The 26759-nt window shown below is 46.8% G+C and overlaps 1 protein-coding gene across 2 annotated transcripts in view; it reads right to left on the bottom strand.

Annotated features, from left to right (window-relative positions):
- adamts17 (ADAM metallopeptidase with thrombospondin type 1 motif, 17) overlaps positions 1 to 26759 on the bottom strand; it is an 823747-nt gene that overhangs the window by 644153 nt on the left and 152835 nt on the right. For both annotated transcript variants that reach the window (XR_011587458.1, XM_070858706.1), the window contains exon 6: positions 14401 to 14444. Coding sequence is in view for 1 of the 2 variants with exons in the window: in XM_070858706.1 (XP_070714807.1) it covers positions 14401 to 14444 (44 nt within the window). In the remaining variant the exon portion in view is untranslated. The remainder of the gene's footprint in view (positions 1 to 14400; positions 14445 to 26759) is intronic.

Genomic DNA, 26759 nt, shown 5'->3' on the forward strand with positions numbered 1-26759 from the left:
GGAAAAGCGCATGAGGCCACATTTGGAAGACTCAATATCCAGACTCAATATCCAGTTACAACCCCAGACTACACAAGCATGTGATTAGATACTGGGCAGTAAGGGCGCACTCCTGAACACAAGACATGGGACCCACTGACCAGAGTGGACTAGGACAACGAAACCCAAGGGAATATCGAAGGCGCACCCAAAATGTGAAAGTGTGTTTCTCCAATGGGAGCTTGAGCACAGAGCTGGGCGAACGCAACCGGAGTGTATCGCAAGCAGAGTGAGGAAGTTGGTGAGCACAGGAATCGGTGGAGGGGAGGAAGGCAGGTGAGATGCCTCACTGAAAAGGAGAGTGAAACCACAGAACCCAAGAACTCTATGCTCATAGGACCAAGAGCAGACCTGCGGGAGAGTGAGAGAAGGAGCTGGAGATAAAGGTCGGCCCGAGAGCCCGGAGGGAGCAAGCGTCAAGAAAAAAACTAAAGTGACGTCAGCAAAAGGGAAGGAGCTGATTGGTCAGTAGTTGGTGTTTTTTTTAAGCCTTGTGTTTATTTCTGTTAAGTTAGTTAACAATCTATTAAATAGAGACATGGTAGGGCAGTCCCGTGGAATGCACACCTTGTGCCATGTGGGAACCCCAGGTCGCTTCCCGTGTCCTAGACAATCACATGTGTAGGAAGTGTCATCAGCTGGAGGAGCTCGAGCTCTGGATTTCGGAGCTGGAACAGCAGCTGGTGTCACTGCATCCACGAGGCTGAGAGCTACGTGGATAGCACGTTTCAGGAGGTGGTCACCCCGCAGCGTAAGAGTGTGCAGGCAGAGAGGGAATGGGTGACCAGCAGACAGACAAGGATGACCAGACAGGCAGTGCAGCAGACCCCTGAGTATCTCACTCTCTAACCGTTAGTGAGGGCGATGGTTCCTCTGGAGAGTACAGCCAGAGTCCACGGCACCATGGGTGGCTCAGCTGTACAGAGGGGAGAAGGAAGATCAGGAAAGCAATAGTGATAGGGCTTTCGAAAGTTCGGGGAATGGACAGGTGTTTCTGCGGCCGCAGACGCGACTCCAGGATGGTATGTTGCCTCCCTGGCACCAGGGTCAAGGATGTCACCGAGCGGCTGCAGAACATTCTTGGGGGGGGGGGAGGGTAAACGGCCAGAGGTCATGGTCCATATCGGTATCTACGACATAGGTAGAAGAGGGATGAGGCCCTGCAGGCAGATTTCAGGGAGCTAGGAAATAAATTAAAGAGCAGGACCTCAAAGGTTACTCCCAGTGCCATGAGCTAGCAAATATAGAAATAGGAGGACAGAGCAGATGAATGTGTGGCTGGAGAGATGGTGCAGGAGGGAAGGCTTTGGATACCTGGGACATTGGGACTAGTTCTGGGGGAGATTGGACCTGTACAGACCGGATGGGTTGCACCTCAACAGAGGCGGAACCAATGTCCTCGTGGGGGGCTTGTTAGTGCTGGTGGGGAGGATTAACGCTAATTTGGCAGGGGGATGGGCACCAGGATGCAGCATTTGAAAGGAGAAACAAAGTGCACAAAGGATTGGGAGAGCCAGATAGCACTAGAGTAAGACATAGCACGGTATTAGATGGGGTCAGACAAGAAGTTCTCAGGGAGGTTTGCAGTGTGTGTGTGTGAATGCATGAAGTGTGGTTAATAAGCTTGGTGAGCTGTATGCACAAATAACCAAATGGGAATATGATGCTCTGGCGATAACGGAGACCTGGCTCAAAAAAGGGCAGGATTGGGTACTAAATGTTCCTGGATATAAGGTGTTCAGGGAAGCTAGGGAAGGAAAGGAAGGAGATGGTGTAACAGTATTGATCAAGGAGAATGTCACAGTGCTGGAGGGAGGGAATGTCCTGGAGAGGTCAAGGAAAGAATCTATTTGGTTGGAGTTGAGAAACAATAGAGGTGCCATTACACTATTCGTTGTGTTCTGTAGACCATCTACTAGTGGGCAGAATATAGAGGAGCAAATTTGCAGGGACATTACAGAGAGGTGCAAGAACTATAGAGTCGTGATAATGGGGGACTTCAATTATCCTAATATAGACTGGGATAGTAATAGTGTAAAGGGCAGGGAGGGGGAGGAACTTCTGAAGTGTGTTCAGGAGAACTTTCTTGATCAGTATGTTTCCGGCCCGACGAGGGAGGAGGCATTGCTGGATCTGGTTCTGGGGAATGAGGTGGGTCAAGGAGCAAGTGTCAGTAGGGAAACATTTAGGGAACAGTGATCATAGTATCATAAGGTTCAGATTAGCTATGGAAAAGGACAAAGAGCAATCTAGAATAAAAATACTTAATTGAAAGGCAGACAAGTTTAGTGGGTTGAGAATGGATCTGGCCCGGATAAATTGGAATCAAAATTGGCAAGCAAAACTGTAGTGGAACAATGGGCTGCCATTAAAGAGGAGATGGTCGGGTACAGTCGAACCATAAGAACATAAGAATTAGGACAGGAGTAGGCCATCTAGCCCCTCGAGCCTGCTCCGCCATTCAATAAGATCATGGCTGATCTAGTCGTGGACTCAGCTCCACTTACCCGCCCTCTCCCCATAACCCTTAATTCCCTTATTGGTTAAAAATCTATCTATCTTTGACTTGAAAACATTCAATGAGCTAGCCTCAACTGCTTCCTTGGGCAGAGAATTCCACAGATTCACAACCCTCTGGGAGAAGAAATTCTTTCTCAACTCGGTTTTAAATTGGCTCCTCCGTATTTTGAGGCTGTGCCCCCTAGTTCTAGTCTCCCCTACCAATGGAAACAACCTCTCTGCCTCTATCTTGTCTATCCCTTTCATGATTTTAAATGTTTCTATAAGATCACCCCTCATCCTTCTGAACTCCAAGGAGTAAAGACCCAGTCTACTCAATCTATCATCATAAAGTAACCCCCTCATTTCTCGAATCAGCCTCGTGAATCGTCTCTGTACCCCCTCCAAAGCTGGTATATCCTTCCTTAAGTAAGGTGACCAAAACTGCACGTAGTACTCCAGGTGCGGCCTTACCAATACCCTATACAGTTGCAGAAGGACCTCCCTGCTTTTGTACTCCATCTCTCTCACAATGAAAGCCAACATTCCATTCACCTTCCTGATTACCTGCTGCACCTGCAAACTAACCTTTTGGGATTCATGCACAAGGACCCCCAGGTCCCTCTGCACCACAGCATGTTGTAATTTCTCCCCATGCAAATAATATTCCCTTTTACTGTTTTTTTTCCCCAAGGTGGATGACCTCACACTTTCCGACATTGTATTCCATCTGCCAAACCTTAGCCCATTCGCTTAACCTATCCAAATCTCCTTGCAGCCTCTCTGAGTCCTCTACACAACCCGCTTTCCCACTAATTTTAGTGTCATCTGCAAATTTTGTTACACTACACTCTGTCCCCTCTTCTAGGTCATCTATGTATATTGTAAACAGTTGTGGTCCCAGCACTGATCCCTGTGGCACACCACTAACCACTGATTTCCAACCGGAAAAGGACCCATTTATCCCGACTCTCTGCTTTCTGTTCGCCAGCCAATTCTCTATCCATGCTAATACATTTCCTCTGACTCCGCGTACCTTTATCTTCTGCAGTAACCTTTTGTGTGGCACCTTATCGAATGCCTTTTGGAAATCTAAATGCACCACATCCATCGGTACACTTCTATCCACCATGCTCGTTATATCCTCAAAGAATTCCAGTAAGTTAGTTAAACATGATTTCCCCTTCATGAATCCATGCTGCGTCTGCTTGATTGCACTATTCCTATCTAGATGTTCCGCTATTTCTTCCTTAATGATAGTTTCAAGCATTTTCCCCACTACAGATGTTAAACTAACCGGCCTATAGTTACCTGTCTTTTGCCTGCCCCCTTTTTTAAACAGAGGCATTACATTAGCTGCTTTCCAATCCGCTGGTACCTCCCCAGAGTTCAGAGAATTTTGGTAGATTATAACGAATGCATCTGCTATAACTTCCGCCATCTCTTTTAATACCCTGGGATGCATTTCATCAGGACCAAGGGACTTGTCTACCTTCAGTCCCATTAGCCTGTCCTCAATCTGTATTACAAATTCAACCATATTGTGATCACTTATTCCGAGAGGATCTTTTACGAGGAGATTGTTTATTTTTCCTGTCTCATTACACAGGACCAGATCTAAGATGGCTTGCTCCCTTGTAGGTTCTGTTACATATTGTTCTAAGAAACAATCCCGTATGCATTCTATGAATTCCTCCTCCAGGCTACCCCGTGCGATTTGATTTGACCAATCGATATGTAGGTTAAAATCCCCCATGACTACTGCCGTTCCTTTTTCACATGCCTCCATTATTCCCTTGATTATTGCCCGCCCCACCGTGAAGTTATTATTTGGGGGCCTATAAACTACGCCGACCAGTGACTTTTTCCCCTTACTATCTCTAATCTCCACCCACAATGATTCAGCATTTTGTTCATTGGAGCCAATATCATCCCTCACAACTGCCCTGATATCATCTCTTATTAACAGAGCTACCCCACCTCCTTTCCCTTCTTGCCTATCTTTTTGAATTGTCAGATACCCCTGTATGTTTAATTCCCAGTCTTGGCCACCTTGCAACCATGTTTCTGTAATGGCCACCAAATCATACCCATTTGTAATGATTTGTGCCGTCAACTCATTTACTTTATTTCAAATGCTGCGTGCATTTAGGTAGAGTGTTTTCATCCTCGTTTTTAAACCATGATTTTTAGTTTTGACCCCTACTGCAGCCCTTTTATATTCAGTGGCCCTTTTTGTTTCTTGCCTTTGGTTTCTCTGCCCTCCACTTTTACTCATCTATTTTCTGACTTTTGTTTTTGTCTTCTTTTTGTTTCCCTCTGTCTCCCTGTATTGGTTCCCATCCCCCTGCCATATTAGTTTAACTCCTCACCAACAGCACTAGCAAACACTCCCCCTAGGACATTGGTTTCGGTTCTGCCCAAGTGCAGACCGTCCAGTTTGTACTGGTCCCACCTCCCCCAGAACCTGTTCCAATGCCCCACGAATTTGAATCCCTCCCTGCTGCACCACTGCTCAAGCCACGTATTCATCTGTGCTATCCTGCGATTCCTACTCTGACTAGCATGTGGTACTGGTAGCAATCTCGAGATTACTACTTTTGAGGCCCTACTTTTTAATTTAGCTCCTAGCTCCTTAAATTCGTCTCGTAGGACCTCATCCCTTTTTTTACCGATGTCGTTGGTACCAATGTGCACCACGACAACTGGCTGTTTAACTCCAGAACCAGGGGTCACAGTCTGAGGATAAGGGGTAAGCCATTTAGGACCGAGATGAGGAGAAACTTCTTCACCCAGAGAGTGGTGAACCTGTGGAATTCTCTACCACAGAAAGTAGTTGAGGCCAATTCACTAAATATATTCAAAAGGGAGTTAGATGAAGTCCTTACTACTCGGGGGATCAAGGGTTATGGCGAGAAAGCAGGAAGGGGGTACTGAAGTTTCATGTTCAGCCATGAACTCATTGAATGGCGGTGCAGGCTAGAAGGGCTGAATGGCCTGCTCCTGCACCTATTTTCTATGTTTCTATGTTTCTATGTTCTCCCTCCCTTTTTAGAATGTCCTGCACTCGCTCGGAGACATTCTTGACCCTTGCACCAGGGAGGCAACATACCATCCTGGAGTTTCGATTGCGGCCGCAGAAACGCCTATCTATTCCCCTTATGATTGAATCCCCTATCACTATCGCTCTCCCACTCTTTTTTATGCCCTCCTGTACAACAGAGCCAGCCACGGTGCCATGAACTTGGCTGCTGCTGCTCTCCCCTGATGAGTCATCTCCCTCAATCGCACTCAAAGCAGTGTATCTGTTTTGCAGGGGGATGACCAGATGGGACCCCTGCACTACCTTCTTTGTACTACTCTTCCTGCTGGTCTTCCATTCCCTAGCTGGCTGTGGATCCTTCTCATGCGGTAAGACCAACTCACTACATGTGCCACTTATGTCATTCTCAGCATTGTGGATGCTCCAGAGTGAATCCACCCTCAGCTCCAATTCGCAACGCGGTCCGTCAGGAGATGGAGGCGGATACACTTCTCACACACGTAGTCGTCAGGGACACCGGAAGTGTCCCTGAGTTCCCACATGGTACAGGAGGAGCATATCACGTGACTGAGCTGTCCTGCCATGCCTTAACCCTTAGATACACTTAAATTGGTAATAACAATGTTACAGTTTACTTATTGATAAAAAAAGAAAAAGAAAAGCTACTCACCAATCACCAGCCAATCACTTACCCCCTTGGCTGTGACGTTACCTTTTGATTCCTTTCTACTTCTTTTTTGCTTTCTCTCCCGCTGTAGCTGCACAAGTACGCCTTTTATAGGCCGCTCCGACGCTGCTCCCGCCTCTCACCAACTGCCGCTGGCTCTCGAGCTCCCGCTGGGCCTTTTATAGGCCGCTCCGACGCTGCTCCCGCCTCTCACCAACTGCCGCTGGCTCTCGAGCTCCCGCTGGGCCTTTTATAGGCCGCTCCGACGCTGCTCCCGTCGAGGTACATTCCCATGAGAAGGAAAGGTAGGGCAATCAGAGTCAGAGCTCCCTGGATGCCGAAAGAGCGAGTAAGATGAAGCAGAGAAAGCAGGCTTATGACAGATGTCAGGTGGAGAATACAAGTGACAACCAGGCTGAATATAGAAAGTTCAAAGGGGAAGTGAAAAAGGAAATAAGAGAGACAAAGAGAGAGTATGAGAATAGATTGGCAGCTAACATAAAAGGGAATTCAAAAGTCTTCTATAGGCATATAAATAGAAAACGGGTAGTGAGAGGAGGGGTGGGGGGCCGATTAGGGACCAAAATGGAGACCTACGCAGGGAGGCAAAGGGCATGGCAGAGCTACTAAATGAGTACTTTGCACCAATCTTTACCAAGGAAGATGCTGCCAAAGGAATAGTGAAAGAGGAGGTAGCTGATGTGGTGGATAGGATTAAAATTGATCAGGAGGAGATACTAGAAAGGCTGGCTGTACTTAAAGTGGTAAGTCACCAGAGCTGTATGGGATGTATCCTAGGATGCTAAGCGAAAAAGGTGGAAATTGCGGATGCACCGGCCATAATTTTCAAATCCTTCTTAGATACAGGGACGGTGCCAGAGGACTGGAGAATTGCAAATGTTATACATTGTTCAAAAAAGGGTGTAAAGATAAACCCATCAACTACAGGCCGGTCCGTTTAACCTCGGTAGTGTGGAAGCTTTAGAAACGATAATCCGTGACAAAATTAACAGTCACTTGGACAAGTGTGGATTAATTAAGGAAAGGCAGCACGGATTTATTAAAAGCAAATTGTGTTTATCTAACTTGATTGAGTTTTTTGATGAGGTAACAGAAAGGGTTGATGAGGTCAATGTGGTTGATGTGGTGTACATGGATTTCCAAACGGCACATAATAGGCTTGCCGGAAAAGTTGAAGCCCATGGAATAAAAGGGACAGTGACAGCCTGGATACAAAATTGGCCAAGTGACAGGACACAGAGAGTAGGGGTGAACGGTTGTTTATCAGACTGGAGGAAGGTATACAATAGTGTTCCCCAGGGGTCGGTACTGGGACCACTGCTTTTCTTGATATATATTAATGACTTGGACATGGGTGTACAAGGCACAATTTTAAAATTTGTACGACATAAAACTTGGAAGTATCATGAACAGTGAGGAGGAGAGTGATAGACTTCAGGAAGACATAGACAGGCTGGTGAAATGGTCGGGCACATGGCAGATGAAATTTAATGCAGAAAAGTGAGAAATGATGCATTTTGGGAGAAAGAATGAGGCAATATAAACTGAAGGGTACAATTCTAAAGGGTGTTGCATGAACACAGAGCCTTGGGGGTATATGTGCCCAAATCATTGAAGGTGGCAGGGCAGGTTGAGAAAGTGTTTAAAAAAGCTTACGGGATCCTGGGCTTCATAAATAGAGACATAGAGTACAAAAGCAAAGAAGTTATGATGAACCTGTATAAAACACTGGTTCAGCCTCAACTGGAGTATTGTGTCCAATTCTGGGCACCGCACATTAGGAAGGATGTGAAGGCCTTAGAGAGGGTGCAGAAAAGATTTACAAGAACGGTTCCAAGGATAAGGGATTTCAGTTAAGGGGATAGACTGGAGAAGCTGGGGTTGTTCTCCGAGGAGCAGAGAAGGTTGAGAGGAGATCAGAATCATGAGGGGTCTGAATGGAGTAGAGAGAGAAACTGTTCCCATTGGAGAACCAGAGGACACAGATTTAAGGTGAATGGCAGAAGAACTAAAGGCGACATGAGGAAAAACTTTTTTGCGCAGCGAGTGGTTAGGATCTGGAATGCGCTGCCTGAGAGGATGGTGGAAGCAGACTCAATCGCAGCTTTCAAAAGGGAATTGGAGAAGTACCTGAAGGAAAAAAAAATTCAGGGTTACGGGGAAAGTGCGGAGGAGTGGAACTAGCTGAAGTGTTTTTGCAGAGAGCCGGCACAGGCTTGACGGGCCGAATGGCCTCCTTCTGTGCTGTAACCGTTCTATGAATGGGGCAATAATTCTATGGGAGGAAATGAAACTGGAGAGGAATCTTTTCAAGATGGCAGTGCCATGTGTAACATACTTGCTGACAATGTAGGATGAAATTTATCAGGTCATCCAAGATAAGAAGACCCACTGTTATTTTACATTATTTCAGTGCACTAGGTACACTTACACCTCTGCTTACAATGACCTCCCCCACAATGTAACTTCCACTGCTTGCCATGAATGCCCATCAACTCAAAGCACCACCCGCATTCCTCGCGAATTATTTCTTGCATGCATTCTGGCTAAAGAAAATAAAAGACGGAACAGGAGAAGGATCCCCCAGCTTTTGTGCATCGACCCGTACAATCCTGGAGATAGAGGCCATTGAGGGAACTGGAGACAGGGAAGTGGAGGATTGTGTCCAGCTCAGGATTTGTGCTAACCACTTTCTCCAGTTCTGAGCAAGGGTCACAGAACCGAAATGTTAACTCTGTTTCTCTCCACAGATGCTGCCTGACCTGCTGAAATGTCCAGCATTTTCTGTTTTTATTTCAGATTCCAGCATCTGCAGTATTTTGCTTTTGTTCTTTCTTCACTTACCTAATCGCTCGTCCACCCACCGATGACAAACATCAATCCTTCCACTGAAAACTAAAAAGGACACCAGTGTAACGTGTCCTTCACTTCTATTTCTCTACATGGACCAGAGGAATCAGAGCTAGGCCCCTGCAGCACTTCACACTGTCGCTCTAAAGCTCCAACTCAGATACATCCCCGCTGGTACAGCAAGGGCAGGAACATGCAATCCAGAGGATCAGCTCAGGTCACCCCTCCAGCAATCAACCCAGGTTCTGGAACTTCATAGAATCAACATTCAGCAGACGTTTGTGTATTGGTGGGGACTGAGGGCTGGGCCAAACAGACTGACTGCTCATATTATCCACGTGTGCACAGCCTCGCATGACTGATTGTTGCCAATATAGTCCACCACGACCAGGGTACCCACAGCTGAACCCCTTGTGGCGTAGACCGTAAGGTCAGTTGGGGATTTTCCCAGGCAAAGACACACACACTACAGGTGCCTGAGGTGTCAGGTGGAATAAGCTCGCTCATCCAACCTGGATAGGCTGGTTAGACCATGGTACAGGGCTTGTTGGCACCATTGGTTCTCCCCTCATGCCGATCAGTTGCCACAGTGAAGCAGGGCTGGAAGTTGATCAGGCAATGATGCTGTCTCTCTGGACAGTAACACATCCAGGCCCTCACCCCCTCGTCTAAAGGTTTATCCATAAATGGACATTGCTGCTGCCAGCTTCTTCCAACCAGCTTTTACCAAGATTTGAACTCAGATCGCTGGATTCAAAGTCCAGAGTGCTCACCATTACACCATTTAACCAACGCATCACGGTTCGGGGTGCTCACCTGTGCCTCATCAGGGTAAGGCCCATTCTGTTAAGGAGCACTTTAATCCCATCTTATTTTGGGTCTGCCTCCTGACAATTATCCATGTTGTTGATGGTTTGGTGGTGAATGCTCTGGGAGGGTCAGACTTAAAGTGGCTAAAGAGGTGTCTGTACGAGAGGAATGGGTACCAATCAACCAACCAGGACAGCAGTGGTTGTTTAGTCAGGTTATGTACAGTCTCAATTCAGATTTTGCTCTGAGTCTTAAGTGATCTAGAATTGAATCCTTGATTCGCCTGTTCATTACTTTGTGTACCCACGTTTGAGCCGTATTTAAATATGGATATTAATAATGCGTTGTAGAGCTGTACTTTGAGATTGCGACATCTATTGAATCTCCGTATATGGGATAGAATTAATCGCAGATTTCGCACCTGAAATGCACCTACAGCAGTCAGGAAACCAGTTTCGAATGGAGGAAATCATGCCACCTAAGTAAGTGAATTGTGCGACTGATCCCACTGTCTTGCGATGGCTTGCCATCTATTATGAAGGTAGCTGCAATGATAGGCTGTTCACTCGGAGCAAACATTCAGAGCACTTTGGAGAGAGTGTGCACTGTTTCGGCCAAGGCTACGATGTTGTCGGCAAGAACCAGCTCTGTCCATATTTACGAAAGGATATACTTGCTTTGGAGGCAGTTCAAAGAAAGCTCGCTAGGTTGATTTGGGGGATGAGGGGTTTGACATGAGGAAAGGTTGAGTAGGTTGGGCCTACACATTGGAATTTAGAAGAATGAGAGGTGATCTTATCGAAACGTAAAAGATTATGAGGGGGCTTGACAAGGTTGATGCAGAGAGGATGTTTCCACTGATGGGGGAGACTAGAACTAGAGGGAATAATCTTAGAATAAGGGGCCGCCCATTTAAAACTGAGATGAGGAGAAATTTCTTCTCTCAGAGGGTTGTAAATCTATGGAATTCGCTGCCTCAGAGAGCTGTGGAAGCTGGGACATTGAATAAATTTAAGACAGAAATAGACAGTTTCTTTAATGATATGGGGATAAGGGACTATGGGGAGCGGGCAGGGAAGTGGAGCTGAGTCCATGATCAAAGCAGCCATGATCGTATTAAATGGTCGAGCAGGCTCGAGGGGCCGTATGGCTGACTCATGCTCCTATTTCTTATGTTCTTAGGTCCACACGTAGTCATTGCCAGGCCAGTCCCACATCCACTTTTTTCTCTTGGTGACTTCACCTTAGTCCCTGCCTCCAGACACCTGTATTTACAGCCAGTGTCTGTGCGACATCACACAGGGCCAGCTGCCCAGGTGGTTCAGCAGCAGGCATCCAAGAATAACTGTCGGGAGGCAAGGGCCGTCTCAATCTAACAGAGAAAACAGCCACCTCACGCACTCCTGCCATTGAGGTAGCACCTACTCGAAGTGCCCACCTGAAATGGGCTTTTCTGGGGGCAATTTCCTATGGTCAAAATGAGAACCAGAAAAGGTCATTGCTGAGCTAAACTGGTAGCGATCGAGCAGAATAGAGATTCGCCCTGTTCTAGTTGATTACTATCCACCGTACACCCCAAAATCTAGCTTCATCAATCAGAAAACCTCAGCTATTGTATCAGTAAGGTGACCACCTTGAAGGAGTTTGCTTCAGACACACAGTGAAGGCAGATTTTGGTAAATAAAGGGAGAAAACGGCTTTATTCTCATCCCTTGGTGCCATTTTTAGTATACCACACTCAATCACAACATGATGCAAGGCACAAAACCCACAGACAGAACTTTGAAAGCAGTGCTTTGACCAAATATCAGCACTCGAGGATGCTACTGAACTGTTTGAGTCCTACTTTAAACCTCTTGCAATGTACGCACCAGTGAGTATGCTCACAGGTTTGTGGAGTTGTTGCATTGAGAGTGGCTTAGCCAGTCACGTGATGTACACAAGACTCAATAAAACCCCAGCCAGTTGGGTTCGGGGGATCCACGATGAGGCAGGTGGTTGTGAGCCTGGTGGAGTGTGATCGTTAAACCTTTGCTAATAAACCAACTCATTCTGAATAGCAATGTGTTGCTAGGAATTCTTAAGCAAAGAACCTAGGAAGGAAATACATTACACCTCTCAACTCTGTTGAAGTCAGGTTTGCAGATAAGCTTAACTATATATTTACAAATACGATTGACAATGCAACATGCACAGTAAATCAATGTACACATATGCAAGCAAGTGGCTCAATCAAATTCGCAGCACTCGCTTGGGTTCTATCCAAACCACAGCAGTGCAATGCATAGTCAGGTCCCCATCACACCATGCCCCACCACCCAGGAAACAGCCTGCATACTGAAACAACTCAATCTCAATGATCAAAATACCCTTTTGATCTCTAGGTCAGAATCCAACGGCTGAAGTCAAGCTAAATCAAGTGAATCCCTGTAATTATGACAGCTTGTATCACAAGTAAATAACAGGCCTTTTTATTAACCAGTCAACCCTGATCACCACAAGAATTGCAGGTGCTGGAGTTTACAAAATACAATGTTGCATTGATCTATTATACAACCTGCCCACATCTATCCATGTTGTGTGTGACACATCCATTGAATTTCTGATGTTACACTTACAGATTTCTGCCAAACTTGAACATCATTCAAGAAGATAAAGAAAGCAAGCCATTTCCTGGAGAGAAACCTTCCCAACAGCAGAAACCCTCGGATATCTCGGAGCAAATGAGCAGCTCAAATTTCCCCCAGCATGTTCCAACAATTACACTTTGTGCCCTGAAAGGAACAATCACACTGCCCCTTCAGCAGCAGAATGAGACATTGTGCACTGTGTGTTAATAGTCATAGGAGCAGGATTGGGCCGGCCAGGAGTGAGTTGGAGTAGTCAAGTCTAGAGGTAACAAAGGCATGGATAAGGGTTTCAGCAGCAGAAGAGCTGAGGCAGGGACGCAGGCGGGCAATGTAACAGAGGTGGAAAAAGGCAGTTTTAGTTATACCGCGGATATGTGGCCGGAAGCTCATTTCAGGGTCAAATGTGACACTGAGGTTGTGAACAGTCTGGTTCAGCCTCAGACAGATGCTCGGGAGAAGGATGGAGTCAGTGGCTAGGGAATGCAGTTTGTGGCGGGGACCAAAGACAATGGCTTCAATCTTCCCAATATTTACTTGGAGAAAAGTTCTGCTCATCCAGTACTGGATGTCAGACAAGCAGCGTGACAATTTAGAGACCATGGAGGGGTCGAGAGAAGTGGTGGAGAGGCAGAGCTGGGTGTCGTCAACGAACATGTGGAAACTGACTCCATGTTTTTGGATGATGTCGCCAAGGGGCAGCATATAAATGAGGAATAAGAGGGAGCCAAGGATAGATCCTTGGAGACAGCAGTGGGAAGAGAAGCCGTTGCAGGAGATTCTCTGGCTAAAATTAGATATATAAAAATGGAACCAGGCGAGTGCAGTCCCACTCAGTTGGATGATGGTGGAGAGGAGTTGGAGGAGGATGGAGTGCTCAACTGTGTCAGAGGCAGCAGACAGGTCCAGGAGGACGAGGAGGGATAGCTTACCTTTGTCACAGTTACAAAGGATGTCATAATAATTGTCACTTTGTGCGTGGGCAGTAAAACTGCCTGTGAGGGCTCCACAGTGAAAATTACCCCGCCATAATTCCGACATACCTTGAGCAATGCCAATGGGTAATCCACTAGTGACTTAATTATCACTGTTTGATTTGGTTGCAAATGTTACCAATACAATAAAATGAGACTAATATTTCCATAGTCACACAAAGCTCATTCCACAGTTACATTAAAACGCAATCATCAATTCCAAAGACCTGTATTGGGCTGAGATCAACAAAGTGGCCCTGTTTAATGCAATGTCGCTCCATTTCCACTGCATCTCCTCAGATTTCCATTTTTCACACAACAACCAATTTCAAGTAGGAATTATTTTTCAATGACAACATCAGTCTATGTCCGTGATTAAGAATTTGCAAGTATGATTCTAAACCCACTCAAATCCTGCAGAGCCGCACTAAGATTAGTGACGCAGAGTATTCACGATGAATGTGTAGGATGGGTAAGTGAGCCAAGCACCCCACGGCCCTGGAATTGTAGACACTGCTCCCAGCATGCAGGCTTGCTGGGCCAGGATACAGCTCGCGGAGATGGGCGCAGATGTGAGTGACTGGAAAATTGATAGCCCTGAAAATCAAGAGCCCAGTCAACCAAGACTTCACATCGGGACTGGAGTCTTGCAATTCCGGGGCTTAGATATATTTACATCCAAATCAATACAAAAGAATAAATTCTACAAACTTTAAAAACAAACACTATAAATAACTAGACAAAGCATAGAAGAGGAATTTAAAAATGTAAGACCAAACACTTGTAAGTTCAGTAAATCAATTTTTAATCAAGATATATATATATATATATAAATAAATGATCTTTTTATTTCAAGGAACTTCTACTCACCGACAGTATCACAGGGCTCGTCTTTATGTACACAGAAGTCAGTCCTGCAAATAAATAGGAAGAGAAATTGACTTTCTGAAGATAAATCCTTTACACAACGAAACACCAGGACATTGGTCCACTCTGGACACTGACGTTTGTTAAACGATAAACCGAAACCATACCAAAAGCCGGGTTTTAGTTAAAGTTAATTCCCCCCGCCACCTACCACAGCCAGTGTTATCATTCTGTGTTATTGGGGCCATGTGGGATGGGTGGGTGTTATCGGGGTCGGGTGGGTGGGTGTTAGTGGGCTGTGCAATGAGATATCACCTCACAAGGTTCTGTTCCACAATCTGCTTGAAGATATGTAACAATAAAAACTAAATATAGGAAAAAGGAAACGAAAAATAAAACAGGATTTTTTTGTGACTAGATTCTTAATCAATTTTATTTCGATTTCATGATCACAATAAGATGTCTATTCCAACGTTATTCTAACATCTATAGAAGGCAGGTGGGTCATTTCGGCCATTTCACCAGTCACCTAAAGTGTGATTGCCTTCAGGGCTGAGAGATGAATTTCCCCAAGTTTTGGCCGAAGTCTTTCTCTCTCCGTGCTTTCCAGGATATTGGGCAGCTGCCTGTGTGGTACCGAGAGAGATGGTGTGTGTAAGTTACAGTGTGCCAGGACGGACCATCTGGTCTTCTCCTGTCCATACCTTCGTATTTGTGAGCCACACAATGTAAACCACAATAAATATGGATTTAGCTGAAAAAGTAAGGAGGGGAGAGATATTCCGGGTTCCAAAGGGAGCTGTACTTTGAGTTTCAGATTAAAAGATGAAAACGGTCCCTTCAAGTCCTATTATAAACCTGAATAACAGGAGGAGCTTGATGGCCTTTTTCCCTGCCTCTTTGTTATGTTCTTAAAGCAGCAAGGGTTCTTGAAGGCTCCTTTGCTTTGTCCAATGCCCCATCCAATTCCCCACTCTGGACCATGGTTGCTTAATTGCACAAGTGGAGCTTTCGCCACGTTTCATAGAATCCTGGAATGGAGCCAGCATAGAAGGAGGCCATTCGGCCCATCGAGCCCGTGCCGGCTCTCTGCAGGAGCACCTCAACCAGTCCCACTCCCCCGCCCTTTCCCCGTAGCCCTGCTAATTCTTTTCCTTCAGGTACTTATCCAACTCCCTTTTGAAAGCCACGATTGAATCTGCCTCCACCACCCTCTCAGGCAGCGCATTCCAGATCCTAACCACTCGCTGCGTAAAAAAGTTTTTTCTCATGCCGCCTTTGGTTCTTCTGCCAATCACCTTAAATCTGTGTCCTCCGGTTCTCGACCCTCCCACCAACGGGAACAGTTTCTCTCTATCGACCCTGTCCAGACCCCTCATGATTTTGAACACCTCGATCAAATCTCCTCTCAACCTTCTCTGCTCCAAGCAGAACAACCCCGGCTTCTCCAGTCTCGCTACGTAACTGAAGTCCCTCATCCCCCTGGAATCATTCTCGGAAATCTTTTCTTTCCTTCTACACCGGTAACCAGAACTGTACGCGGTATTCCACACCTGACACCGGTAACCAGAACTGTACGTGGGGGCAAAAACAGGAAGACAGAATATTATCTGGGTGGCGGCAGATTAGGAAAGGGGGAGGTGCAACGAGACCTGGGTGTCATGGTACATCAGTCATTGAAAGTTGACATGCAGGTACAGCAGGCGGTGAAGAAGGCAAATGGTATGTTGGCCTTCATAGTTGGGGGATTTGAGTGTAGGAGCAGGGAGGTCTTACTGCAATTGTACAGGGCCTTAGTGAGGCCTCACTTGGAATATTGTGTTCAGTTTTGGTCTCCTAATCTGAGGAAGGATGTTCTTGCTGTTGAGGGAGTGCAGCGAAGGTTCACCAGACTTATTCCCGGGATGGCGGGACTGACATATGAGGAGAGACTGGATCAACTGGGCCTTTATACACTGGAGTTTAGAGGATGAGAGGGGATCTCATAGAAACATATAAAATTCTGACAGGACTGGACAGGTTAGATGCAGGAAGAATGTTCCAGATGTTGGGAAGTCCAGAATCAGGGCGTTGTTAACCTGTAGACTTCCATACCGCAGAGAGTTGTTGATGCCAGTTCATTGGATATATTCAAGAGGGAGTTGGATATGGCCCTTACAGCTAAAGGGATCAAGGGGTATGGAGAGAAAGCAGGAAAGGGGTACTGAGGGAATGATCAGCCATGATCTTATTGAATGGTGGTGCAGGCTCGAAGGGCCGAATGGCCTACTCCTGCACCTATTTTCTATGTTTCTATGTTACTCCAGCCCCAGCAGAGCACTGAACTGCTTCGACATACACACGGAATATCTGAACTCAGCTGATTTGGTGATATAACCCCTGGTCATGTTGTTTGCTGCTCTGCACACTGTATAAACGTGGTGAATGAGGAATCAGCTCATACTGATAGCTCTCTTTCCACTTCTCCCTTGGAAAATTCTATCCCACGGATGGAATACATATACTTCCAGATTTTACTTTGGGGATGAAGTAACTTATATCAAACTTAATTTACCACCGGTTACCCACTGTAAACCCGAATGAGCTCTCTTCGATGATCTGGGCTGCCTCCTCGGCATCCATAGTCTCTCCCGAGATTTCTGCCACATAAAAATTCAACTACTTGCACTAAGACTACAAATCCAGGTCTTTTACATACATCAGGAGCAGGAAAGATCTCAGCACTATCCCGGGAACATTCCATTCAACAACTGCTCATGTCAACCTCAGTCCCATTATAACTGCATCCTTCCATTTAACCAATCACTAATCCACCTCTGTGTCTCAGGGCAAGTTCCCTAAGTCTGCATTTCCTGAATGCTGGAAGGATTTGTGGGTCAAAGAAAGAGCTGCTATGGGCCCGATCTTCAGCCTGCACCTCTTTCAAGGATTGCTTCCACTGGGAACGTGGAGTCAGAGAAGAACCTGCTTGTTGGCGATAGCATGAATCACCTTTGCAAAACAGTCTTTCCTGTGGTACTTTATCAAAGTCCCTTTGGAAGTTCAGAACACTAATTTATACTGCTTCCTCCATCAATTTGTAATGTCGCCTCCTCAACATGTTTTGAGATTGTTTGCCCAGGGTTAGACTGATGGGTCTGTAGTCACCAGATATGAAATAATCACCCCTTAAAATGAAAACTGGCTGCAAATATCCCCAACGTTCATTTGGATCTCCCAATTCAACAGTCAGTGCTTCATAAATCTCCTCCCTTGTGCCTCTACTCACATATCTCACTGCCAACAAATCCCCAATCCAAACCATCACTTCTGATATGTCCTTACGATACAGTATAAATGCACACGAGGCCCATACTTGAGAGAAGGTAACTGTGACCAGTTACCTTTATTACCAAGACCTCAAGTGATGAAGATGGGTGGAGCTTCCCCTTTTATACCTGAAAGTCCAGGCTAGGAGTGTCTCTCACAAGTTCACCCCCTTGTGGTCAATGTTCTCAAGGTGCACAACTTAGGTCAGCTTATACATGGGTTGCAATGATAGTTGAATACATGACATCATCTCCCCCCCCCCAAAGTCTTATTGGGATCACAGGTTGAGTCTCTCTGGTGGTTTACGCTCCCTTGTAGAGCGCCTGTGTTGGGTCTCCGGTTGTTGGGCGCTGGCCTGAGTGTCTGCTGTTGGCGGTGCTTCAGGCCTGTCCGGACTGCCCACAGTGATTGGGCTCTCCTCCACTTGTTTCCACTGTTCGGTCACCTGTAGTGGAGTAAACTCTACATCGTGTTCTTCCTCTGCTTCTTCTATGGGGTTGCTGAACCTCCTTTTAGTTTGATCCACGTGTTTGCGGCAGATTTGTCCATTGGTAAGTTTAACTACCAAAACCCTATTCCCCTCTTTGGCAATCACAGTGCCTGCAAGCCATTTGGGCCCTGCAGCGTAATTAAGGACAAAAACAGGGTTATTGACATCAATACATCGCGCCCTCGCATTCCTGTCATGCTAGTCACATTGTGACTGATGCCTGCTCTCAACAATTTCTTTCATAGTAGGGTGTATAAGGGATAACCTGGTTTTGAGCGTCCTTTTCATTAGCAGCTCTGCGGGTGGAACCCCTGTGAGCGAGTGTGGTCGGGATCTATTGGCTAACAGGAGGCGTGATAAGCGGCTTTGTAGGGAACCCCCTTCGATTCTGAGCATCCCCTGTTTGATTATCTGCACTGCTCGTTCCGCCTGGCCGTTTGAGGCCAGCTTGAACGTTCCGTTCTAACATGGTTGATTCCATTGCCTGCCATGAAGTCCTGGAATTCAGTGCTTGTGAAGCACGGGCCATTGTCGCTGACCAAGACATCCGGTAGACCATGGGCGGCGAACATTGCCCGTAGACTTTCTACCGTGGCGGAGGATGTGCTTGAATTTAAAATGGCACACTCAATCCATTTGGTGTAGGCGTCTACTACAACCAAAAACATTTTTCCCATGAAAGGACCTGCGTTGCCACATGGATGCGTGACCATGGCTTGGCGGGCCAGGACCAGGGGCTAAGGGGAGCTTCCCTTGCTGCATTGCCCAGCTGAGCACACGTGTTGCACCTGCGAACACAAAGTTCTAGGTCTGCATCTATCCCTGGCCCAAACGTGTGACCTGGCAATTGCCTTCATCATGACAATGTCCGGGTGCTCATTGTGAAGTTCTCTGATAAACACCTCTCTGCCCCTCTGGGGCATGACTACTTGGTTTCCCCACTGTAGGCAATCGGCCTGAATCGAGAGTTCATCCTTGCGCCTATGAAACGGTTTAAATTCCTCAGGGCATGCCCCGTACGTGGCTGCCCAGTCCCCATTCAGGACACATTTTTTAACTAAAGACAGTAGCGGGTCTTTATTTGTCCAGACTTTAATCTGACGGGCTGTCACAGATGAGCCTTCGCTTTCGAAAGCTTCAACAGCCATAACCATCTCAGCATCATGCTCAGTTGCCTCCTCAGTGATGGCTAGTGGGAGCCTGCTGAGTGCCGAATTGTGTAGTCATAGGCGGTTAATGTAATTGTCCACCACTGTATGCGGGCCAATGCATTCGCATTTATGGCCTTGTTGTCGGCCAAAAGGGATGTTAGGGGTTTGTGATCTGCCTCCAGCTCAAATTTCCTGCCAAACAGGTACTGGTGCATTTTTTTTCCTGCATGTACACATACTAGCGCGTCCTTTTCTACCATCCTGTAGCCCCTTTCTGCCTGTGACAAACTTCTGGAGGCATAAGCTACCGGCTGTAACTGACCATTGGCATTCACATGCTGCAACACACACCCGACCCCATAGGATGACACATCGCACGTTAGAACAAGTTTCTTACATGGGTCATATAATGTCAACAGTTTGTTGGAGCATAACAAGTTGCGTGCTCTATCAAAAGCCCTTTCCTGGCTGTCCCCCCAGACCCAATTGTGACCTTTGCGTAGGAGCACGTGTAGCGGCTCTAACAGCGCGCTCAATTTGGGAAGAAAGTTACCAAAATAGTTCAGGAGCCCCAGGAACGAAGGCAGCTCCGTCATGTTACAGGATCTGGGTGCTCTCTGGATCGCTTCCATTTTGGACGCAATGCGTCTGATCCCATCTGCTGCTACCCTGCTCTACAGGAATTCTACCTCTGGAGCTAAGAAAATGCACTTCGCCTTTTTCAGACGCAGCCCTACCCGGTCCAGTCTGCGTAGCACCTCCTCCAGGTTGTGGAGGTGTTCTTCAGAATCGCGACCCGTGACGAGGATGTCGTCTTGAAAAATCACCGTCCTTGGAATCGACTTGAGGAGGCTTTCCATATTTCGCTGAAAGATCGCGGCGGCTGAACGAATCCCGAACGGACATCTGTTATACTGAAACAACCCCTTGTGTGTCGTGATGGTGGTCAGCTTCTTCGACTCACTCGCCAGCTCCTGGGTCAAGTAAGCTGAGGTCAGGTTCAATTTTGAAAAAAGTTTGCCACCGGATAGCGTCGTAAAGAGGTCCTCCACTCTCGGTAGTGGGTACTGGTCTTGGAGTGACACCCAATTGATGGTGATCTTGTAATCGCCACATATCCTGACCGACCCATCCACCTTGAGCACCAGCACAATCGGGCTCGCCCAGTCACTGAATTCGACTGGCAAGATAATGCCTTCCCTCAGGAGGTGGTCCAATTCGCATTCTATCTTTTCCCGCATCACGTACGGCACCGCTCTGGCCTTGTGGTGTACTGGCTTGGCGTCCGGTTTATGTGAATCACTACCTTGGCCCCCATGAAAGTGCCGATGCCGGATTGAAATAATGAGTCAAATTTGTCCAGGACCTGTGAGCATGATACTCGCTCCACAGAAGAAAGAGAATTGACATCGCCCCATTTCCAGTTCATGACAGCAAGCCAACACCTCCAGAGGAGTGCGGGACCATCCCCCGGGACAATCCAGAGTGACAACCTGTTCTCCGAATCTTTGTGGGTCAGGACTACCGTGGCGCTGCCTAGCACCGGAATGATCTCCTTTCTATATGTCCGTAGCTGTGCGTCAATCGGAAATAATTTTGGCCTCTTGGCCTTGGACACCCACAACCTTTCGAACTGTTTGATACCCCGTGTCTAGCTCCATTAATACTGGGATGCCATTGAGCAGCACTTTCATCATTATCGGTGGCGTCCTGGTATATGAACTGTATATGTGCTCCACATGAACTCACTGAACTTCAGCTTCCAGCGATTTCCCCCAGTATTCATTTGGCCTCATAGGGCTTACATCGGGCCCGTCCTCCTCGTACATCAACCTGGCTGCTGGCTTCCTGCACATACATGCCAAGTGACCGCTGACGTTGCAGTTTCTGCAGGTATATTGCTGATACCTGCAAACTCTGGCTGGGTGTTTGCCTCCACAACTCCAGCATGAGCTGGAGGCCCCGTTGTTAGAAACAAAAGGTCCATTACCAGTCGATCGTCTCTGACTGTCTCTGTAACTGTCCTTAAATGCACCATTAACAGGTGTTGATGGCCCCATTATTGACCGCATTGTCCATTACGATGGCATGAATCGCCATCAGCTAGCCATTATCTCTGTTGAATTCCCTCTTTGGGTTCAACTACATGCTGGGGCATGTCCGATTGCCCTTGTCTGCCTCGAGATCTGTGTGCCGCGTTAACAATGTTGACTCCCCGGTCGTTTGCCGCATTTGAGCCAAGATATTTGTCATACATCATTCTGGTCTCTTCCTCCCCTGAGATAAATGTCTGGGCTATCAGAGCCGCCGCTTCCAAGATCAAGTCTTTGGTCTCAGTCAGTTTCCTGAAAATCCCAGCGTGCCCGATGCCCTCAATAAAAAAGTCTCGCAGCATCTCCACTCTGCATGCATCTGGGAACTTACATAGGCTCGTCAGTCGCCGGAGATCTGCCTCGAAGTCGGGAACGCTTTGCCCTTCTCGCCGCCGGTGCGTGCAAAACCGGTGTCTCGCCATGTGCATGCTGCTCGCCGGTTTAAAGTGTTCCCCGATCAACTTACTGAGCTCTTCGAATGTCTTGTCCGCTGGCTTCTATGGTGTTAGAAGGTCCTTCATCAGGGAGTACGTTCTGGATCCACAAACCGTCAGGAGATGAGCCCTACGTTTGTCGGCCGAATCCTGTCCCAACCATTCCTTAGTGACAAAACTTTTCTGTAGTCTCTCAATAAAGTTGTCCCAATCATCACCAACACAGTACCTCTCTTCTGTGATGCTAGTGGCCATGCTCGCGTTGTTTAAATCCCAGTTTCTCGTCGCCAATGATATGTCCTTACTATACAATATAAATGCACACGAGGCCCATACTTGAGAGAAGGTCACTCTGTGATCAGTTACCTTTATTACCAAGACCTCAAGTGATGAAGGTGGGTGGAGCTTTCCCTTTTATACCTGAAAGTCCAGGTTAGGAGTGTCTCCCACAAGTTCACCCCCTTGTGGTCAATGTTCTCAAGGTGTACAACTTAAGTCAGTTTATACATGGGCTACAATGATAGTTGAATACATGACAACTTCAGAACTTGACTTCTCACGATCTCTCCGAGCCAGACACCCCGCCCCCACTATCATAGCTCATTCAAGAAACAATGGGGCTAAAAATTGGATAGTTTAGCGGCACTGGTGAGGGGCGCTAGAGGGTTAGCGCACGCCGCAGCAATATTAGCGGCGCTCGCCAACTTGATTGGGGTTTAGCAGCAGCGCTAATAATTAGCGCCAGGGAACATTGCGCTGGTATGGAACGCCCCGGTATCGCCACGGAAAACACCATCAATGTTCTCGTCTGACTTACCACTAGACGCTAATCTTGCCAGAGAAAGCTGGCGTGTAGAGCTGTCCCGGGGCGCTAATGAAAGGGATTCGTGTACTGGATAAGTTTTAGTGATTTTACTTTGTTTTATTTCCTATGATATAACTTTATCTGGGGTGCGTGATGTTTGAATTGGTTGATTTGCAATTTATTTTAAGTATTTATGTTTTGCAGTGATCCTCCCCTTTGAGCAGCAGGATGCCGGGGTACATTAGCTCCAGAACTTCAGTAACGTTACCGGCTTCGCGCCCTGAGAGAAGTGTGGAATGCTTCCCTTAGCACTCTGCTCCGCTCTTCGTGCGGCAACAATCAATTTTGCTACCGGCGCCAGAAATCTCCCGGCGCTAAAATTCACGCTCCGGCGATATTAGTGCCTTAAGCCCATATTTATTCCATTTTCCCCCAGTGACTGATGTCCTTACCTATCAATCCTGCCCTCTGCTGGCACCCATACCACAGCAAATTGATTTTAATATGCTCCAACTTATCTCTCCTTGGCCTCACCCCAACCTACCACAGATTTCCTCCCATAGAACCCTCTACCCATCTATATAAGAACATAAGAACATAAGAAATAGGAACAGGAGTAGGCCATCCAGCCCCTCGAGCGTGCTCCGCCATTTAATACGATCATGGCTGATCTGATCATGGACTCAGCTCCACTTCCCCGCCCACTTTCCATAACCCCTTATCCCCTTATCGTTTAAGAAACTGTCTAGTTCTGTCTTAAATGTCCCAGCTTCCACAGCTCTCTGAGGCAGCGAATTCCACAGATTTACAACCCTCAGAGAAGAAATTCCTCCTCATCGCTGTTTTAAATGGGCAGCCCCTTATTCTAAGATCATGCCCTCTAGTTCTAGTCTCCCCCATCAGTGGAAACATCCTCTCTGCATCCACCTTGTCATGCCTCCTCATAATCTTATACGTTTTGATAAGATCACCTCTCATTCTTCTGAATTCCAATGAGTAGAGAGACCCAACCTACTCAACCTTTCCTCAGAAGTCAATCCCCTCAACCCCAGAATCAACCGAGTGAACCTTTTCTGAACTGCCTCCAAAGCAAGTATATCCTTTCTTAAATATGGAAACCAAAACTGCACGCAATATTCCAGGTGTGGCCTCACCAATACTCTGTATAACCGTAGCAAGACTTCCCTGCTTTTATACTCCTCTTTGCAATAAAGGCCAAGATACCATTGGCCTTCCTGACCACTTGCTGTACCTGCATACTATCCTTTTGTGTTTCATGCACAAGTACCCCCAGGTCCCACTGTACTGCGGCACTTTGCAATCTTTCCCCATCTAAATAATAACTAGCCAAAGTGCATGACCTCACACTCTCCGACATTATACTCCATCTGCCAAATTTTTGCCCACTCACTTAGCCTGTCTATGTCCTTTTGCAGATTTTTTGTGTCCTCCTTACACATTGCTTTTCCTCCCATCTTTGTATAGTCAGCAAACTTGGCAATGTTACACTCAGTCCCTTCTTCCAAGTCCCTTCTTCCAAGGAAATCCTTATTAGTCAGGAAATTGTGTTAGGGAAATTGATGGGATTGAAGGCCAATAAATCACCAGGGCCTGATAGTCTGTATCCCACAGTACTTAAGGAAGTGGCCTGAGAAATAGTGGATGAATTGATGGTCATTTTCCAACATTCTATAGACTCTGGATCAGTTCCTATGGATTGGAGGTTAGCTAATGTAACCCCACGTTTTAAAAAAGGAGAGAGAAAACAGGGAATTATAGACCAGTTAGCCTGACATCGGTAGTGGTGAAAATGTTGGAATCAATTATTAAAGATGCAATAAGCAGCGCATTTGGAAAGCAGTGACAGGATCGTTCCAAGTCAGCATGGATTTCTGAAAGAGAAATCATGCTTGACAAATCTTCTAGAATTTTTTCAGGATGTAAACATGCGAGTGGACAAAGGAGAACCAGTGGATGTGGTGTATTTGGACTTTCAAAAGGCTTTTGACAAGGTCCCACACAAGAGATTGATGTGCAAAATTAAAGCACATGATATTGGGGGTAATGTATTGATGTGGATAGAGAGCTGGTTGGCAGACAGGAAGCAAAGAATAGGAATAAACGGATCCTTTTCAGAATGGCAGGCAGTGACAAGTGGAGTGCCGCAAGGTTCAGAGCTGGGACCCCAGCTATTTACAATATACATTAATGATTTAGACGAAGGAATTGAATGTAATATCTCCAAGTTTGCAGCTGGGTGGCACTGTGAGCTGTGAGGAGGATGCTAAGAGGCTGCAGGGTGACTTGGACAGGTTAGGTGAGTGGGAAAATGCATGGCAGATGCAGTATAATGTGGATAAATGTGACGTTATCCACTTTTGTGGCAAAAACAGGAAGGCAGAATATTATCTGAATGGTGACAGATTAGGAAAAGGGGAGATGCAACGAGACCTGGGTGTCATGGTACATCAGTCATTGAAAGTTGGCATGCAGGTACAGCAGGCGGCGAAGAAGGCAAATGGTATGTTGGCCTTCATTGCGAGAGGAGTAGGGAGATCTTACTGCAGTTGTACAGGGCTTTGGTGAGGCCACACCTGGAGTATTATGCACAGTTTTGGTCTCCTAATCTGAGGAAGGACATTCTTGCTATTGAGGGAGTGCAGCGAAGGTTCACCAGACTGATTCCCGGGATGGCAGGACTGACATATGAAGAAAGACTGGATCGACTTGGCTTATATTCACTGGAATTTAGAAGAATGAGAGGGGGTCTCATAGAAATATATAAAATTCTGACAGGATTAGATAGGTTAGATGAGGGAAGAATGTTCCCGATGTTGGGGAAGTCCAGAACCAGGGGTAAGCCATTTAGGACCGAGATGAGGAGAAACTTCTTCACTCAGAGAATTGTGAACCTGTGGAATTCTCTACCACAGAAAGTTGTTGAGGCCAGTTCATTAGATGTATTCAAAAGGGAGTTAGATGTGGCCCTTGCGGCTAAAGGGATCAAGAGGTATGGCGAGAAAGCAGGAATGGGGTACCAAAGTTGCATGATCAACCATGTTCATATTGAATGGTGATGCAGGCTCGAAGGGCCGAATGGCTTACTCCTGCACCTATTTTCATTGTTTCTATGTTGCTTGGGCTGCAAGGCTGGCTCTCCAGAGCTCAAGGCCTACAGGCCCTGTGGAAACCTCTGCCCTAACCTAAATGGGAGATTGGAATCGTGCTAAAGGACCATTACTTGGAGTTCGTATCAGATAAAACATGGATAATACACACATACCATCCAACGTCAAACACGTCATCTCTGCTCCAGCACATTGGCTTTAGTGATTTTGGGGTTCTACATAGGACCGAGGGGTGAATAAATCGGGAGCTGGGGGGAGGTGAATAAATCGGATGCTGGCGGGAGGTGAATAAATCGGACACTGGGGGGAGGTGAATAAATCGGGAGCTGGGGGGAGGTGAATAAATCGGATGCTGGCGGGAGGTGAATAAATCGGACGCTGGCGGGAGGTGAATAAATCGGACACTGGCGGGAGGTGAATAAATCGGACACTGGCGGGAGGTGAATAAATCGGACACTGGCGGGAGGTGAATAAATCGGATGCTGGCGGGAGGTGAATAAATCGGACACTGGCGGGAGGTGAATAAATCGGGTGCTGGGGGGGGGGTGAATAAATCGGGTGCTGGGGGGAGGTGAATAAATCGGATGCTGGCGGGAGGTGAATAAATCGGACGCTGGCGGGAGGTGAATAAATCGGACGCTGGCGGGAGGTGAATAAATCGGGAGCTGGGGGAGGTGAATCGGGCGGCTGATTGCTATTGCCTATTTTGCGCTTTCGTTGAATACCAATTTCACCCCAAAAAGCTTTGCTAAGCCAGCGCTAAGTTTCCTCACCTCTCAAAGTTTTGGAATCTTTGGGTGCCGTGTTGTGCAAGGGCTGCCAAGTCCCTTGAAATGAAATGAGATCCATATGGTTTTCAGTTACAAGAATTTCTACATTTAATCCTTGCATATCAATTTGTAGCGAGGCCCTGTGATTCCAGCAATTTAAAACGGTGCAAAATAATACAATC

The sequence above is a fragment of the Pristiophorus japonicus genome, chromosome 17 (genome assembly GCF_044704955.1).
Source record: "Pristiophorus japonicus isolate sPriJap1 chromosome 17, sPriJap1.hap1, whole genome shotgun sequence".
In the NCBI taxonomy this organism is placed as follows: domain Eukaryota; kingdom Metazoa; phylum Chordata; class Chondrichthyes; family Pristiophoridae; genus Pristiophorus; species Pristiophorus japonicus.